This window comes from Sminthopsis crassicaudata, chromosome 4, assembly GCF_048593235.1.
Source record: "Sminthopsis crassicaudata isolate SCR6 chromosome 4, ASM4859323v1, whole genome shotgun sequence".
NCBI classification, from domain to species: domain Eukaryota; kingdom Metazoa; phylum Chordata; class Mammalia; order Dasyuromorphia; family Dasyuridae; genus Sminthopsis; species Sminthopsis crassicaudata.
Genome location: NC_133620.1, coordinates 350,126,130 through 350,141,072, shown reverse-complemented (window position 1 = coordinate 350,141,072; position 14,943 = coordinate 350,126,130). Strand labels below are relative to the sequence as shown.

At 38.0% G+C, this 14,943-nt stretch overlaps 1 protein-coding gene across 1 annotated transcript in view; it reads left to right on the top strand.

The window, feature by feature from the left end:
• The window catches only part of MED1 (mediator complex subunit 1), a 31,605-nt gene extending 20,773 nt beyond the window's left edge, over positions 1-10,832 (top strand). The window contains 8 exon segments of the mRNA XM_074261368.1: positions 1,472-1,586; positions 2,478-2,602; positions 2,792-2,850; positions 2,852-2,911; positions 3,960-4,161; positions 6,484-6,579; positions 6,704-6,809; positions 7,445-10,832. Of these exon segments, the coding sequence (XP_074117469.1) occupies positions 1,472-1,586; positions 2,478-2,602; positions 2,792-2,850; positions 2,852-2,911; positions 3,960-4,161; positions 6,484-6,579; positions 6,704-6,809; positions 7,445-10,691 (4,010 nt within the window). The 3' untranslated portion in view covers positions 10,692-10,832.
• The last annotated feature ends 4,111 nt before the right edge of the window (positions 10,833-14,943 follow it).

Here is a 14,943-nt window from a genome sequence, read left to right as displayed (position 1 = left end):
GGAAGAGATTTAAGAAATTGTGAAGATTAGAGAAAATGTCTTCCTCCATTTTTTCGTTTATGTGACTTTGAAGTCTCTTGTTTGTGTTTCAAATGTTTTGTTGATACTCTTTTGTTGATCTTCTTTTGTTTTGGCTTCATTGTCATTATTTCTTCTCTTTGCATCATAACTTATGTCCCTAAACCCTTGAGAATTATAGAATAGTCAAGAAAAAGATCTACACATGCCTTGTATAAAAACATATCTACTCTGTTTCTCTAGTCTTATCACCTCTCCCAGGAAGTGTGGGCAGTATGGTTCATTATCAGTCTTGTGGAGTTACAGTAAATCACTGAATTGATCAATTCTTAAGCTTATCAGAGTTTTCTTTTAAAGAGTTGTAGTCATCGTATAAATTTTGCTCACTTTCGTCTAAGTCATTTAAGACACCTTTTAGAGTAAAAGTTATGATTTCTGAGAAAGTTTTCAGTCATATTGAATCTTATTAACTTTGCTAATGGATGTTTACCATTTTAGTAACTTGGTCAAATTATTGAATATGAAAATTCATAGCTAGTCCTAATTACGGTTTCCTTAGTTTTTGTATTAAACCTAGTATACAATGGTTTATATATTAATGAGTAGGTATTTTTTCCTTGTATTATGCTATTTCTTGCCTGTACTTTTTCTCAGTGAGGGTCTTAGTTGATTAGAAAAATAGCTTTTGGTATCTTAACTGAAGAATAATATGCTAATTCACTAATAGTGAAATTATTCTGTAGAAAATAAAATAAAAAAAAATAAAAAGTGTTACAATCATTGATCGTTACTTTTACAAATTACTGTCTTCCCAGAATCCCTATGAGGCCTAGAAAGCAAGACACTCTGTATTTCAAAAAATTTAACTCCCATATAATGTTAATTACACTGAAGAAAAAGAAAATTTTAAATCCACAGAAATTTCTGAATCTCCAAAATATTTGTAATTTTCATTCCTGGTCTGCTTTCCTTAGGATGGAGATTTCCTTGTATCAGAGGTCTCTCCATCTAGGTAGTTATATGACTCGGGTAAGTTCTAAGAAGGGGGCTGAAAGGCACTTTGCCCAGGGTTATACAACCAAGTAACTTAAAGACAGGCAAGATCAGAATCTTTTCGACTCCTAATATAATATTTTCTCTAGTTTGCCATTCTGCTTCTATATATAAATACAGTATAAAATAATATATGCATGCACACACACGTACACATATATACAATTTGGCTGAAATGTAGAGGACAAAAAAATTAAAAAAGTAAGTTACCATTTAACTGTCACGGTCTTGATTATCTGATAAAAGAATTCAAATTTTATGTGATAGGCATTAGGAAAAATTGAAGAATTTTGATCATATACATAAGTGATCTGACCAAAGCTGCATAAGGAAACTAAATTTGACAATGTCATCTATTTTTTAATCTACTGGATTTTTTTAAAATCTTTCTACCTTTCAGTTCCTCGGACTTTGGGCATGAATGCATCAGTCACAATTGAAGGAACTCCATCTGCCATGTACAAACTCCCCATTGCACCATTAATTATGGGATCGCATCCTGTTGACAACAAATGGTAAGGAAGAATCATTTCTGAATTAGCAAGTCAGTTGATCCAACTTCTAGCCTATTAGGAAACAAATGTCAAGAAAGATATTTGTTTCTTTCTCCAATTTCTACATTTAAATTGATGTACTTTAAGTCTTTTGACTAATATTATCCAAAATTGTCCAAAAATGTCCAGATAGTGTTCCCATTAATTTCCTTTTATCCATGATAAAATAATATAAAAGATATATATATATATATATATATATATACATATATATATATAAATGATATAATAGATATGTAATATAACATAATAGATAAATAATATAAAAGACATAATAAAATATTTATCTCTGATATTTAATCATGGAATGTCTAAAAGAAGAAATGAGGTATAGATAACTGTGCCACTTCCCTTTGTATTAACAATTGTTGCTCTTCTTTGGCTACATAAGCTAGTACGTGACTCAAACTTCCTGAGTGTCACAGTCATAGGATCATAGATCTGACAGAGCCCATAGTGGCTATTTCATCTAATCCCTCAATTTATAATTGAGGAGACTGATGCCCATGGAGCTTAAGTGACTTGCTTAAGCCTTACTCTTTGTTACTAATTTGGAAGCACGTTGGAGCATGTGCTTTTAACTATTGTTTCAAAGTATGTTAAAGGGGCACTGATAATAGGAATAGGTGGGAGGCAACTTTGGCTTTGATGGTGACTGTCACTGATACACCTTTGACAAACCACTTAACCTTGGTAGGATTCCTCTCTAGTTTACTCATCTATAAAAAAAGGCTTAGAGTAAAGTAACTGAAGCAGTGAATTTGAAAATCCTTATGATTTTAAGTATAGGTTTATATATGTGTTTCGGTCTTGCTTTCAAAATCAGCTCAGAACTTAACTTTGTCTTTTCAGGACCCCTTCCTTCTCCTCAATCACTAGTGCCAACAGTGTTGACTTACCTGCCTGTTTCTTCTTGAAGTTTCCCCGGCCAATCCCAGTATCTAGAGCATTTGTTCAGAAACTACAGAGTTGTACAGGTGTGTTTTAAGTATGCAGTATTTATTTACCATAAATGTGAAAGGGAAATTGTTCAAATCCAGATCTGTATTGTGTGAGGTAGCTACTTCTAAGAACATACATAAAATAGTTGTTAATAAATGAATAAGAATCTTGAGAGGGAACTAAATACCACAGTCTGGTCATTATTTTATTCTTTGTTTCCCTAGGAATTCCATTGTTTGATACTCAACCAATTTATGTGCCTCTCTATGAATTGATCACTCAGTTTTGAACTATCAAAGGATCCGGATCCAGTACCTTTGAATCACAACATGCGTTTTTATGCGGTAAGTGAATTTCAAGGACAGTTTTCTAGGTTCAGAGGCCACATTGTCTTTTCTTCCTTGCTGACATTATTGAAAATAGATAAAATATTTTTTGGGTCTATTGGACCATATCCATCTTGTCTTAATCTTTTTATTTAGTAATAGACCCCAAAATATTGGACTGAGATATTGGACATCAATGATTTGCCAAGCCAAGGGATCATGTCATTGTTGATAATTTAAAACCTTACATAAATGTCATTGTTTTAAATGTCTTCATATAGAAACTTCTTAATATTTTTACTCTTATGATCTTACAAGTTGTTGTTCAAAGTTCCTTTTCTTTTGATCATTACTTTAACTTGAAAAAGTCCTTGAGTAATACAAAAGCATTATAATATGATTAAAAGCAGGGGGGGCATAAAGTATAATGTAGAATTTATGTTTTGAGGATTTGATATCAAAATGAATTACATGGGAATGTTAATAGAATTTCCTTTTTCTTTCCTCTTAAATAAAGGTACATTCTTATTTATGTATATTGGTTTTTTTTTTTTTTTTTCATTCTTTTCTTTTTTTTCTTTTTTTTTTTTATTCATTTTTTTTTTATTTTATATATATATATATATATATATATATATTTTATAATATTATCCCTTGTATTCATTTTTCCAAATTACCCCCCCTCCCTCTATTCCCTCCCCCCGACGACAGGCAATACCATACATTTTACATGTGTTACAATATAGTCTAAGTACAATACATGTGTGTGAATATCATTTTCTTGTTGCACAATAAACATTAGAATCCGAAGGTACATGCAACCTGGGCAGACAGATTGTAGTGCTAACAATTTACATTCTTTTTCATTCTTTTCTGAAGAGATGGATTTTTTTAAGGTCCATTTAGCAAAGTTGAAATTTTTTATCTTAACTGGTTAGTGAATTGTGAAAATTTATATTAGTTCTCAATGTTTGTATTTTTTTTTTTTTTTTTTTAATGGATCAGATTTTGGGAATATTCTTTCATGGCACTTGTTTACTTTTATTGTTTTGGTTTTGTTGCCTAGGCTCTTCCAGGCCAGCAGCACTGCTATTTCCTCAATAAGGATGCCCCTCTTCCAGACGGTCGAAGCCTCCAGGGAACCCTCATTGAAAAAGTCACTTTTCAGCATCCTGGCCGTGTACCTCTCATCCTCAACCTAATCAGACACCAAGTGGCCTACAACACTCTTATTGGAAGCTGTGTCAAGAGAACTATTCTGAAAGAAGGTGTTGCCTCTTTCTTCTCATGTGTTTACTGGCAGGGTCTGGAAGACTTCTTATGAAGGAATTTCTGCTTTAACAACATAGGTGACATTTCTGTAAGGCTTCAAGGTTTGCAGATTACTTAAATACATTTTCTTCTCTGAGCCTCACAATAGCCCTGTAAGGGAGTGAGGTACTACTGCTGGGATTCCTATCCCCATTTTACAGATGAGATGACTTGAGAGGCTCAGGTGGTTGAGGAAACTTGACCATGATCACACAACTATTAAGTATTGTGAGAAATGGGAATGAAACCCAGGTCTGTCTGACTTCAATTCCAGCACTTTCATCTGCTGGAATTGTGCTGCCTGTTTGGAGAGAACCCACTCAGTCCCCCAGGCCCTAGACCCTTCACTGTACTTTATTCCAACCATCTCTCCTTTTGATCCCCTAACCCATTATGGGAAGGAGTAATTGAATGAATGCTATCATAGCTTCTATAAAAAGCATTTTTCTGCATTGTCACCTAGATGCATACACATGTTATTTCTCAGACTAAAAACACGCATCTCAGTGTCCCTCTCACTCCCTTCTACACACACACACACACACACACACACACACACACACACACACACACACACACACACACAAAATTTACTATGTGTTAGAACATAAGCTTCCCAAGAACATTAATTGTGTCTCATTGGTGTTTGCCTTGTACTTGGTATAGTAAGCCCACCATGCTTTTTGCTTCACTTCTACATATTGTACTGTGCTGCTTTTCTTTGTGAAGAGATTGATAGGGTTGGTGTTGTGCCAGAACTGTAGTTGATGGTACAGTAATTTGAATAATGATCAAAATCAGGGGGAGCAAAGAAAGTACTAATTGATTCTGTCTCATTAGATGTTGGTCATATGGTGTTGAGTGCTAGACTTGAAGTCAGCAAGACCTAGGTTTATATCCCAAGTCAGATACTTTCTGTTAGTTATACTTCTGTATCAACAAGTACTACTCAGAAGTACATTTCCCCATCCCTTGACCCTGTATTTGCCTTGTAGTTGTGACCTTATTATCGTGGTAACAGTCCTTGGACTAAGCCCAGAGCAATTTCTTGTTTAATTAAAGTTTGACAGCTCTCTTCCAGGCAGTGAATCAATGGCCAGTAGAGGCCATAGCATGATTGCTGTGCCTTCTCATTCTCTCCCTAGTCTCTATACTTCCTCTTTTAATTTTTATTTTTCAGGAAGATTTGGTCCAGGGAGAGTAGGTAGGCGAGAAAAGTGAAGGTAATAAAAACTTTAAGACTTGCATTTAGAGGAACAAGAATTATGATTAAATAAATTAGCTCACTCACTTTTTAGAGTGCTAAGACTTAGCAGATACTTTCTAACACCCCTCTGAGTTATATGGTACAATTAATATTTCCATTTTGTTGATTGGAAAATGGAACCTCAGAGAGCTTTAGTTATTTGATTAGAGTTTGTGAATTAAAAGTCTACATAATATTAGAGTGGAAATTTAAACTAGGGCTCTTATTGTTCCTTCTATCTTTCACACTGCTGTTCCTGAATAATTGTACTTCCAGAATATCAACTATCTAGACTTGACTGGCTTGTGTAATGTTCTTGAATGTGGCCATTTGAGAAATCCCAGGAGAAGATTAGTGATCCCACAAATATTATTTGAGCTAGCAGGTATGCTCATAATCATTATAGAGCCAATCTTATACAGAAAGTTGTTCTTTATCCACAATATTTTTGGCTCTAAAATGTTGAAAAGATTAGTTGGAGTTTGTCTTATTGAGTAAATAAGTGAATTTTGAGGTTCAGAGGCAAACAGATGAAAATATACCCTTTTCAGGCTTGACATTCTTGCTTACTAAGCCATAGGCTGGCTTGCTGACAGCTGCATGCTCTGTTAGAAATGCAGTGTTTCTGGGCAACGAGTCTGTATCTAAACTCTCACCAAATGGAATCAAAAACTTCCCTCAGCAGCTTTTGTTTTCACTGCTCACTTCCAGCCCAGAGTATTTACAACTGCTAACATTTTCCAGTTTTTAGACAATTAACTGAAGCTTTATATATTGGAAAGATGTACATTTTGATATAGGACTTTTGGAAAAATAATTCAGTACATAGTTACCAGGGCTAATTGCAGCCAGCCAGGGATCTGTTTCTTTTCACCATGCTATTTTCTATAGATGGCATTACAAGCCATGTGTATAGAGCTCAAAGATTGGACCTCCAGGGAAAAGGGGAATGCTTCTCTGTGAATTCAGGGGATATACTTTATCTCAAGTCTTGTGTTTTTTCAGACTGCTTTATAGACCTTTCTCCTTTCAGATTCTCCTGGGATCCTTCAGTTTGAGGTTTGTCCTCTTTCTGATACCTGTTTCAGCGTGTCCTTTCAGCATCCTGTGAATGACTCCTTGGTGTGTGGTGAGTTGTGTTGTGTGTCCAGTATCAGAGGGAGGTGGGAGGTGTTCATAGAGATTCAAGAAATATGTTTGACTAAAGTAAAAAGTCAAATCTTTTCCAAATGTCCCATGTGTTTGTTTTTCAGTGGTAATGGATGTACAGGATTCAACACATGTCAGTTGTAAACTCTACAAAGGATTGTCGGATGCTCTCATCTGCACAGATGATTTCATTGCCAAAGTTGTTCAGAGGTAATGTGGTTCTCTTTGCAAAACTATTAATGGAATTTGGTTGGAAGTATGCTTTCTTATTGGTGTTTTAAATATGTATTAGCACAATTGTGAAATTTATAAGGGAAGCAGTCATTCACTGCTTCGAATTCACCTTCTTTTTGTGCTTTCTCTTTTAAAAGTGACATTTTAAATATGTAACTGTAAGGCTAATAATAATAGAGGTTGAGAAATATGTTGGCCTCTCTTTAAGTGCACCTTCATGCTTATACCCATTGGCAGAGATTTCTGGAAGCATTACTGGCCTATGAAATAGATGTATAACTGTCAAACAGTAGTTTAGGAGAGATATTTGAGCTAAGCCAGAAAATTTGGCTTGCAATTTATTAGTATTTCTAATGTAATGTAATCCTACATTTTCCCCCCCTCCCCCCCCACAAATTTGTAAGTATCTTCATGATTGGCCATCATTGGAATGAGTAACTTATTCAAAGTTTTGTTCTTTGATAGAATTACTTCTCTTTTTTAGTCTGTTCACTGTATATGAAACTCCAAATCAGTAAATCTTAAATGGGATGTCTAAATATCATACAGTAAAATATTGGTTGTAATTAGTGGTTATTGCAATAATAACTTGGTTTTGTTCTGTCTTACAGATGTATGTCCATACCTGTGACGATGAGGGCTATTCGGAGGAAAGCTGAAACCATTCAGGCCGACACACCAGCCCTGTCCCTCATTGCAGAAACAGTTGAAGACATGGTGAAAAAGAACCTGCCCCCGGCTAGCAGCCCAGGGTATGGCATGACCACAGGCAGCAACCCAATGAGTGGTACCACTACACCAACCAACACCTTTCCGGGGGGTCCCATTACCACCTTGTTTAATATGAGCATGAACATGAAAGAGCGGCATGAGTCGGTGGGCCATGGGGAGGACTTCAGCAAGGTGTCTCAGAACCCAATTCTTACCAGTTTGTTGCAAATCACAGGGAACGTGGGGTCTTCCATTGGCTCGAGTCCGACCCCTCCTCATCACACGCCGCCTCCTGTATCCTCGCCAGCCAGCAACACCAAGAACCACCCGATGCTCATGAACCTTCTTAAAGATAATCCTGCCCAGGATTTCTCAACTCTTTATGGAAGCAGTCCATTAGAGAGGCAGAACTCCTCTTCTGGCTCACCTCGAATGGAAATGGGCTCAGGGGCCAATAAGACGAAGAAGAAGAAGTCGTCAAGAGTATTGCCCGAAAAGCCCAAGCACCAGACCGAAGATGACTTTCAGAGAGAGCTGTTTTCGATGGATGTTGACTCACAGAACCCAATCTTTGATGTTAACATGACCGCTGACACGCTGGACACTCCCCACATCACTCCAGCACCTAGCCAGTGTAGCACTCCTCCCACGACTTACCCACAGCCAATACCTCACCCCCAGCCCAGTATTCAGAGAATGGTCCGACTGTCTAGTTCAGACAGCATTGGTGCTGATGTGACTGACATTCTCTCAGACATTGCAGAAGAGGCCTCCAAGCTCCCCAGCACCAGTGATGACTGTCCACCCATTGATACTCCTGTTAGAGACTCTTCAAGCTCTGCACATTCCCAGAGTGCCCTCTTTGATCCTGATGTTTTCCAAAATAACAATAATGAGAATCCATATACTGACCCTGCTGACCTGATTGCCGATGCTACTGGAAGTCCCAACAGTGATTCTCCTACTAATCATTTTTTTCCTGATGGAGTAGATTTCAATCCTGACTTGCTGAATAGCCAAAGTCAAAGTGGTTTTGGGGAAGAGTATTTTGATGAAAGCAGCCAGAGTGGTGATAATGATGATTTTAAAGGATTTGCTTCACAGGCACTAAATACTTTGGGAGTGCCAGTACTTGCGGGTGATAGTGTAGAAAATAAGTTTAAAGGCAACAGCCAAGCTGACACAGTAGACTTCAGTATTATTGCAGTGGCCAGTAAGGCACTGGGGCCTGCTGACATAATGGAGCACCACAGTGGGAGTCAGAGCCCTTTATTGAGTACAGGAGATTTGGGGAAGGATAAGACTCAAAAACGGATAAAGGATGGCAATGGCACTGGGTGTAGCAGTCTTTCAGGGCCATCATTAGACAGTAAACCAGGAAAACGTAGCCGAACTCCTTCCAGTGATGGCAAAAGCAAAGATAAGCCTCCGAAACGAAAAAAAGCGGACACAGATGGGAAGTCTCCATCTCACAGTTCTTCTAACAGGCCTTTTACTCCACCTGCCAGCACAGGTGGATCCAAGTCACCTGGAAGTTCAGGAAGATCTCAGACTCCTCCAGGTGTTGCCACACCACCCATTCCTAAAATCACCATTCAGATTCCTAAGGGGACTGTAATGGTAGCCAAGCCCTCCTCACATAGTCAATACACCAGCAGTGGATCTGTGTCTTCCTCAGGAAGTAAGAGCCACCATGGCCATTCTTCTTCCTCATCCTCTTCTTCCACTTCTACTTCAGGAAAAATGAAAAGCAGTAAATCAGAAGGTTCTTCAGGTTCCAAGATGAGTAGCAGTATATATTCTAGCCAAGGGTGTTCTGGGTCTAGCCAGTCAAAAAGTTCATCCCAATCTGTAGGGAAACCAGGTTCTTCTCCCATTACCAAACATGGGCTCAGTAGTAGCTCTGGGAGCAACAAGGTGAAACCTCAAGGAAAGCCATCATCACTCATGAACCCCTCTTTGAGTAAACCAAACATCTCCCCTTCCCATTCAAGGCCATCTGGAAGCTCTGACAAACTTGCTTCTCCAATGAAACCTGTACCTGGAACTCCCCCATCATCTAAAGCCAAGTCTCCCATAAGTTCAGGTTCTAGTGGCTCTCATATGTCTGGGACCAGTTCAAGCTCTGGCATGAAGTCTTCAGGGTTGGGTTCCTCAGGTTCATTGTCTCAAAAAACACCCCCATCATCTAATTCTTGCACAGCCTCTTCTGCTTCCTTTTCGAGTGGCTCTTCTATGTCTTCATCTCAGAACCAGCATGGTAGCTCCAAAGGGAAATCTCCCAGTAGAAATAAAAAGCCATCTTTAACAGCAGTCATAGATAAATTGAAGCATGGAGTAGTTACTAGTGGCCCTGGAGGTGAAGACCCAATGGAGGGTCAGATGGGAGTGAGTGCCAATTCCTCTAGCCATTCTATGTCCTCCAAACACAATATGTCGGGAGGGGAATTCCAAGGAAAGCGAGAAAAGAGTGATAAAGACAAATCAAAGGTCTCTGTCTCAGGGGGTTCAGTGGACTCTTCTAAGAAGACTTCAGAATCCAAAAATGTGGGGAGCACAGGTGTGGCCAAGATTATCATCAGCAAGCATGATGGGGGATCCCCCAGCATTAAAGCCAAAGTGACTCTGCAGAAACCTGGGGAAGGTAGTGGGGAAGGGCTCAGGCCTCAGATGGCCTCTTCCAAAAACTATGGCTCTCCTCTGATTAGTGGCTCCACTCCAAAGCATGAACGTGGTTCACCTAGCCACAGTAAGTCACCAGCATATACTCCTCAGAATCTGGATAGTGAGAGTGAGTCAGGCTCCTCCATAGCAGAAAAGTCCTATCAGAACAGCCCCAGCTCAGATGATGGCATCCGTCCACTTCCAGAGTATAGCACAGAGAAACATAAGAAGCACAAAAAGGAAAAGAAGAAAGTGAAAGATAAAGACCGGGACAGAGAACGGGACCGGGACAAAGACAGAGACAAGAAGAAATCTCATAGTATCAAGTCAGAGAGCTGGTCTAAATCACCTATTTCTTCAGATCAGTCCATGTCCATGACAAGTAATACCATCTTACAAGATAGGCCCTTGAGGCTTTCCCCTGACTATAGGATTGGGGAGGAGGAAGATGAGCTAATGGATGCGGCTCTTCTTGGCAATTAAAAACCTTGTTCTCTAAAAGAAAAACAAAACTGTACCAATTTAAAGCTCCAACTAATGAAAATTGTAGAAAATCATCCTAAGGGATAAACCACAGGGGTCTGCTTTGCCCCAAACAATCTTGGGTGACATGGTTTTGATTGTGCTTGGCAACATTAGACCTAGAGAGACCCTAGTATTGAACTCTGACTATGGGGTTTTATTCTGGGCAGCCAAGAATTGTGTTACTTTGCCAGAGAAAGTAGAAATTGCAGACTTGCTTTGGGTGGGGGGGGAAGGGATGTGGGAAGGGGAAAGGGCGGGAAATAGTTATGCTGAAAATTTTCATATATATTTTTTTCTCCCTTTATCCATTTTTAGGCCATATTTTAAACTCATTTTAGTGCATGTGTGTTGGAAAGATTGGGTAGGAAATGAAAAAGCAATACATTCCTTGATGCATTTGCATGAAGGCTGTTCACCCTTGCTCACTCGTCCATTTGAGGCAGGCGTAAGTGTAAGAGCTTAGTTGTTTTTAGACATTAAATAATGCAGGGGATGTCTGCTTATGAGGAGTAGTAGTAGGGAAGATGATTTTAGCTATTTATTTGTCAATATTTTAATCCCTTGTTTTTATGCAGTGTTCTCTTCTAATTCAGTGGAGTATAGAGTTCAAAGAAATTGAAACAAAAAGAGTAAGACTTAATAGTACAAAGTATAGACCTAGAGTAGTTGCTACATTGGGTCTAGTTGGTCTGATTAAAGCCCATCTTTGAAGTCAGTTTAAAAAAACCTAGAATACTTTGAATTCTATACAACAAGTAATTTCACAGAGTTTTTCATAGGGCTCGTTGACACCCTAAAAATTGTTAGGGGATACTTTCCTTCTCCTGGGTGGGTAGGTGTTGATTTTAATTTTTCTTTTCCTTTCTTAAAAAAAGAAACCCTAGAAAACCTGGGATGGCTTTCAGAATGTTAATATAATTTTAAATATGACAAAATTGTGGTTTAATGTCACAGCTCCCTAGCCTAGTAACATTTAAATCACATCAGGGTTAACACTTCTTCTGTCTTTAAATGTGCCAAAAGCCCTAATTCCAATATTTTTCCTGCAGGAGAAGTGATTGCCTTTCCTGAAAGCTGGGTTCTCCATCTCCTTTCATATGAAGGAATGAGGGCTCTTATCTCTGGTCACTCCATTATGCGCTCCCTAAATGAGAGAATTTATGAATTTGTAGCCATAGTTTTCTTGAATCAATTTCAAGCTCACTAAAGTGAGGTGCCTGGAATGATAGGTGGGCATGGAGACATATCATAGCTACTATGTAGCTACAAAATTGGACCTTTTGGAGAAACAGATCTTCACCTGACTTCTTAGGAACTACAATAATAGGCACTATAGAAAGAAATAAATCCAGGAAAACAGTCTAGGTACAGCACAAGCTCTCATATTTGGAGGGTCCTCTTGGAAAAAAAAAAATCTGCGGCCTTACTTTGATTCTGACACCTGCATTGTGCCATCCTTGATGGTTTCATCCATGATCTGCATCAGTAGGATGGGGCCTTTTATCCAGCACAACTCTTATGGCTTTAAAAAAAAAAAAATGCGCCAGATTGTGCATTGTTTTTAGTGTCAGAGTTGAGTAACCTTGACAACAAATTTTTTTCCAGCTCTGTTTCTGCAGGTTGGAGTTAGCATATGGTTGGAAAGTCAGCTTTGGCTTTTTTCTCTGAAACTGTCTTGAGTTCTTCCTCCAGTGTTCTCCCTTTTTGAGTCATCCATAGGCCAGGACCGACTTTTCACCAACCCTGCCACCTTTGTGTCCCTAGGTAATAAGTAGTAGGAAATGTTGCAAAGTGGAGCAAGGAAAGTTATCTCTTACCATGTCAGAATCAGATTACTTAGGTGACACTAAAGAGAACATGGGCAAGGTGATACCAGAGAGTTTTATCTTGAGATGCTGGTACAGTGGCAGTCTCAGACATAAAACCAGTTGTTACTTCTCACAGGTTGTCACTTGGTTTTGAACCTCTTCCATTGACTTCTGCAGCAAAATAAGTCTTTAGATTTTTTTGAGTGTGGGAAAAACCTTAAACAAGGACAACATTAGGTAATACTGGAACACCAGGGGTTAAACTTTCCCAAATGGTTGTAACATATACCAAAACAATTAAACTGGGAAGCTTTTTCTCTCTTTCTCTCCAACCCAGATCAAAGAATCTCGAGTTAGGATGTAGATGAAGGATAAGCCCCAGCATTTTCTGGATGAGCCCGTCCCACACATTGACCCAGCATCTGAACTTGCTTAACAGGAAGCCGGGGCTAACCTGCTACACCCTACATGACAACCAGGGTGCACTGCATTTCTCCATGGGGTGGAGAAGAGGTGAAATAAACCAAGCTTGGAACTCCTCCCTCTTTCAACAGCAAGGAAATTGTCTATATGTACTGTACTTTTTCTTCAGCTGGTGTCTTGTGTATGTTTAGTTTGATCTGATTCCCTTTATTCCTCCTTATCCCCTCACTGTCCCCCCCCTCTCAAAAAAAGAACAAAACAGATAACAATCCTCAGTTTTTATCAGGTTAGATTTTATTTTGTCTTTTGTTTTTCTTGTTAGAAATAGTCAAAAGTAAATAAGCTGCTTCAGTGCACATGAGGATTTCAAATGATCCAAAAAAAAAAAAATCAATGTGTTTTTTTAAAAAGTAAAAGTATTTGAGAAGGAAATGTGAAGCAGGGTATTACTTGCCAAAATGAGGACTGAGGATGTTGGTTTTTATACTGGCAGGATTTTCCTTCATAAGGTCCAGGTCAGAAAATGCAATACAGCAATATCATGAACTCCAGTTAGAACAAACTTTTTCAGGGAGCCCATGAGTCATGCAGTATCCATAGTTGAATCACTTCTTGCAGATGCCACAGTAAAAGAGATATTTGTTCATAGTGTAAGGGCATTCATTCTCTTAGGTTGGGGAGGGAGTGTTATTTTGTCTTTATTTTTACCTTGAGGTTGAATTCTTATCTTTTGGGGGCTTTAATATTAAAAGCCAGGATGGGAATTATGCTAACCTGTAGGAATTTAACTTGTATGGGTTCTTGAGTTCAGAAATGTGCATCACGAGCAGGGGTGGGTCTTTTATAAGTCATCATAGAAAGAATGTTTTCCAGTTTGACTTTTCTTTGTGCAATTCTGTAAATACTTTGGGGTTTTTCTTTTTCTTTTTTTTTTTGAAAGTAGACAAAAATCTGTTTTGTGGGTTTGTTTTTTCCAAAACATTGCAAAATTACCTGTTTATTTACTTGCAAAATAAATTTCTTTGATAAGAAGCAATCTTGTTCCAAGTGTGATAGCTTTGTGCCTGAAATCTTATTTTTACCTAATCTAAATTCTACTATAATACCATATCCCCCCCCACACACACAAACACAACTAATCCTTCTTATTCATTAATTCCACCAAAGGTTATCTTGAAATATTTTTTAAAAGGCATGGAAGATTTCCTAAAGAGAAATCAATTTTATTGAATCATTGATTGGGTTTGGCATGTGTGAATTGGGAAACAGGTGAAGATAATAGGTATTTCTTTTAAAAACTCCCTTAAGAGAAATGGATAACCTTTTAATTATAATTGATCACATTGTAGTTAGGCAGTAATTTTCAAAAGTTCATTTTTAAATCAACAGGAATCCTGTGGAGGCACAACACTTGAAGGAGACAACCACACAAGACAAAGGGGTGTTAAATAACTAAAATGTGTGCTAAGAGCGTTTCCATTTTTGGAATTAGCTTGATCATGTTATAGTTAATTATATGGAGGATAAAGTACACAGTCTTCTTGTAAGACATGAATGAGTTATGGTTATTTGCAACTGGTGTTTGGGGGTGCCATATTTCAGGAAATAAAATTAGTCTGATAAAGTGACATTTCATCAGAATTATGCGTATATAACCTTATTGCTAGAACCTTAAAGAAGTATTCAAATCCAGCTCTGATCACAGATGAGGCTGTGCTAATTTATCAAGTCATTTACTTATAATAACAAAGTTACCCAGAGATAATTCCACAATAGCTCTTATGTTCTACATTACTCAGTCTATATGGACTGATAAGTAACATTAGACTTGGTATTAATAAAAGGGTATGAGAAACTAAGTTCCATTCCTTTAAACTTCTTGAGTACATGTTTACTTTACTTATTTGGAAAATGGTGCTAATGACAATGATAATTGACAAGTCCATAAGGAAATACTTTGCAAATATTGTGTCTGAGAA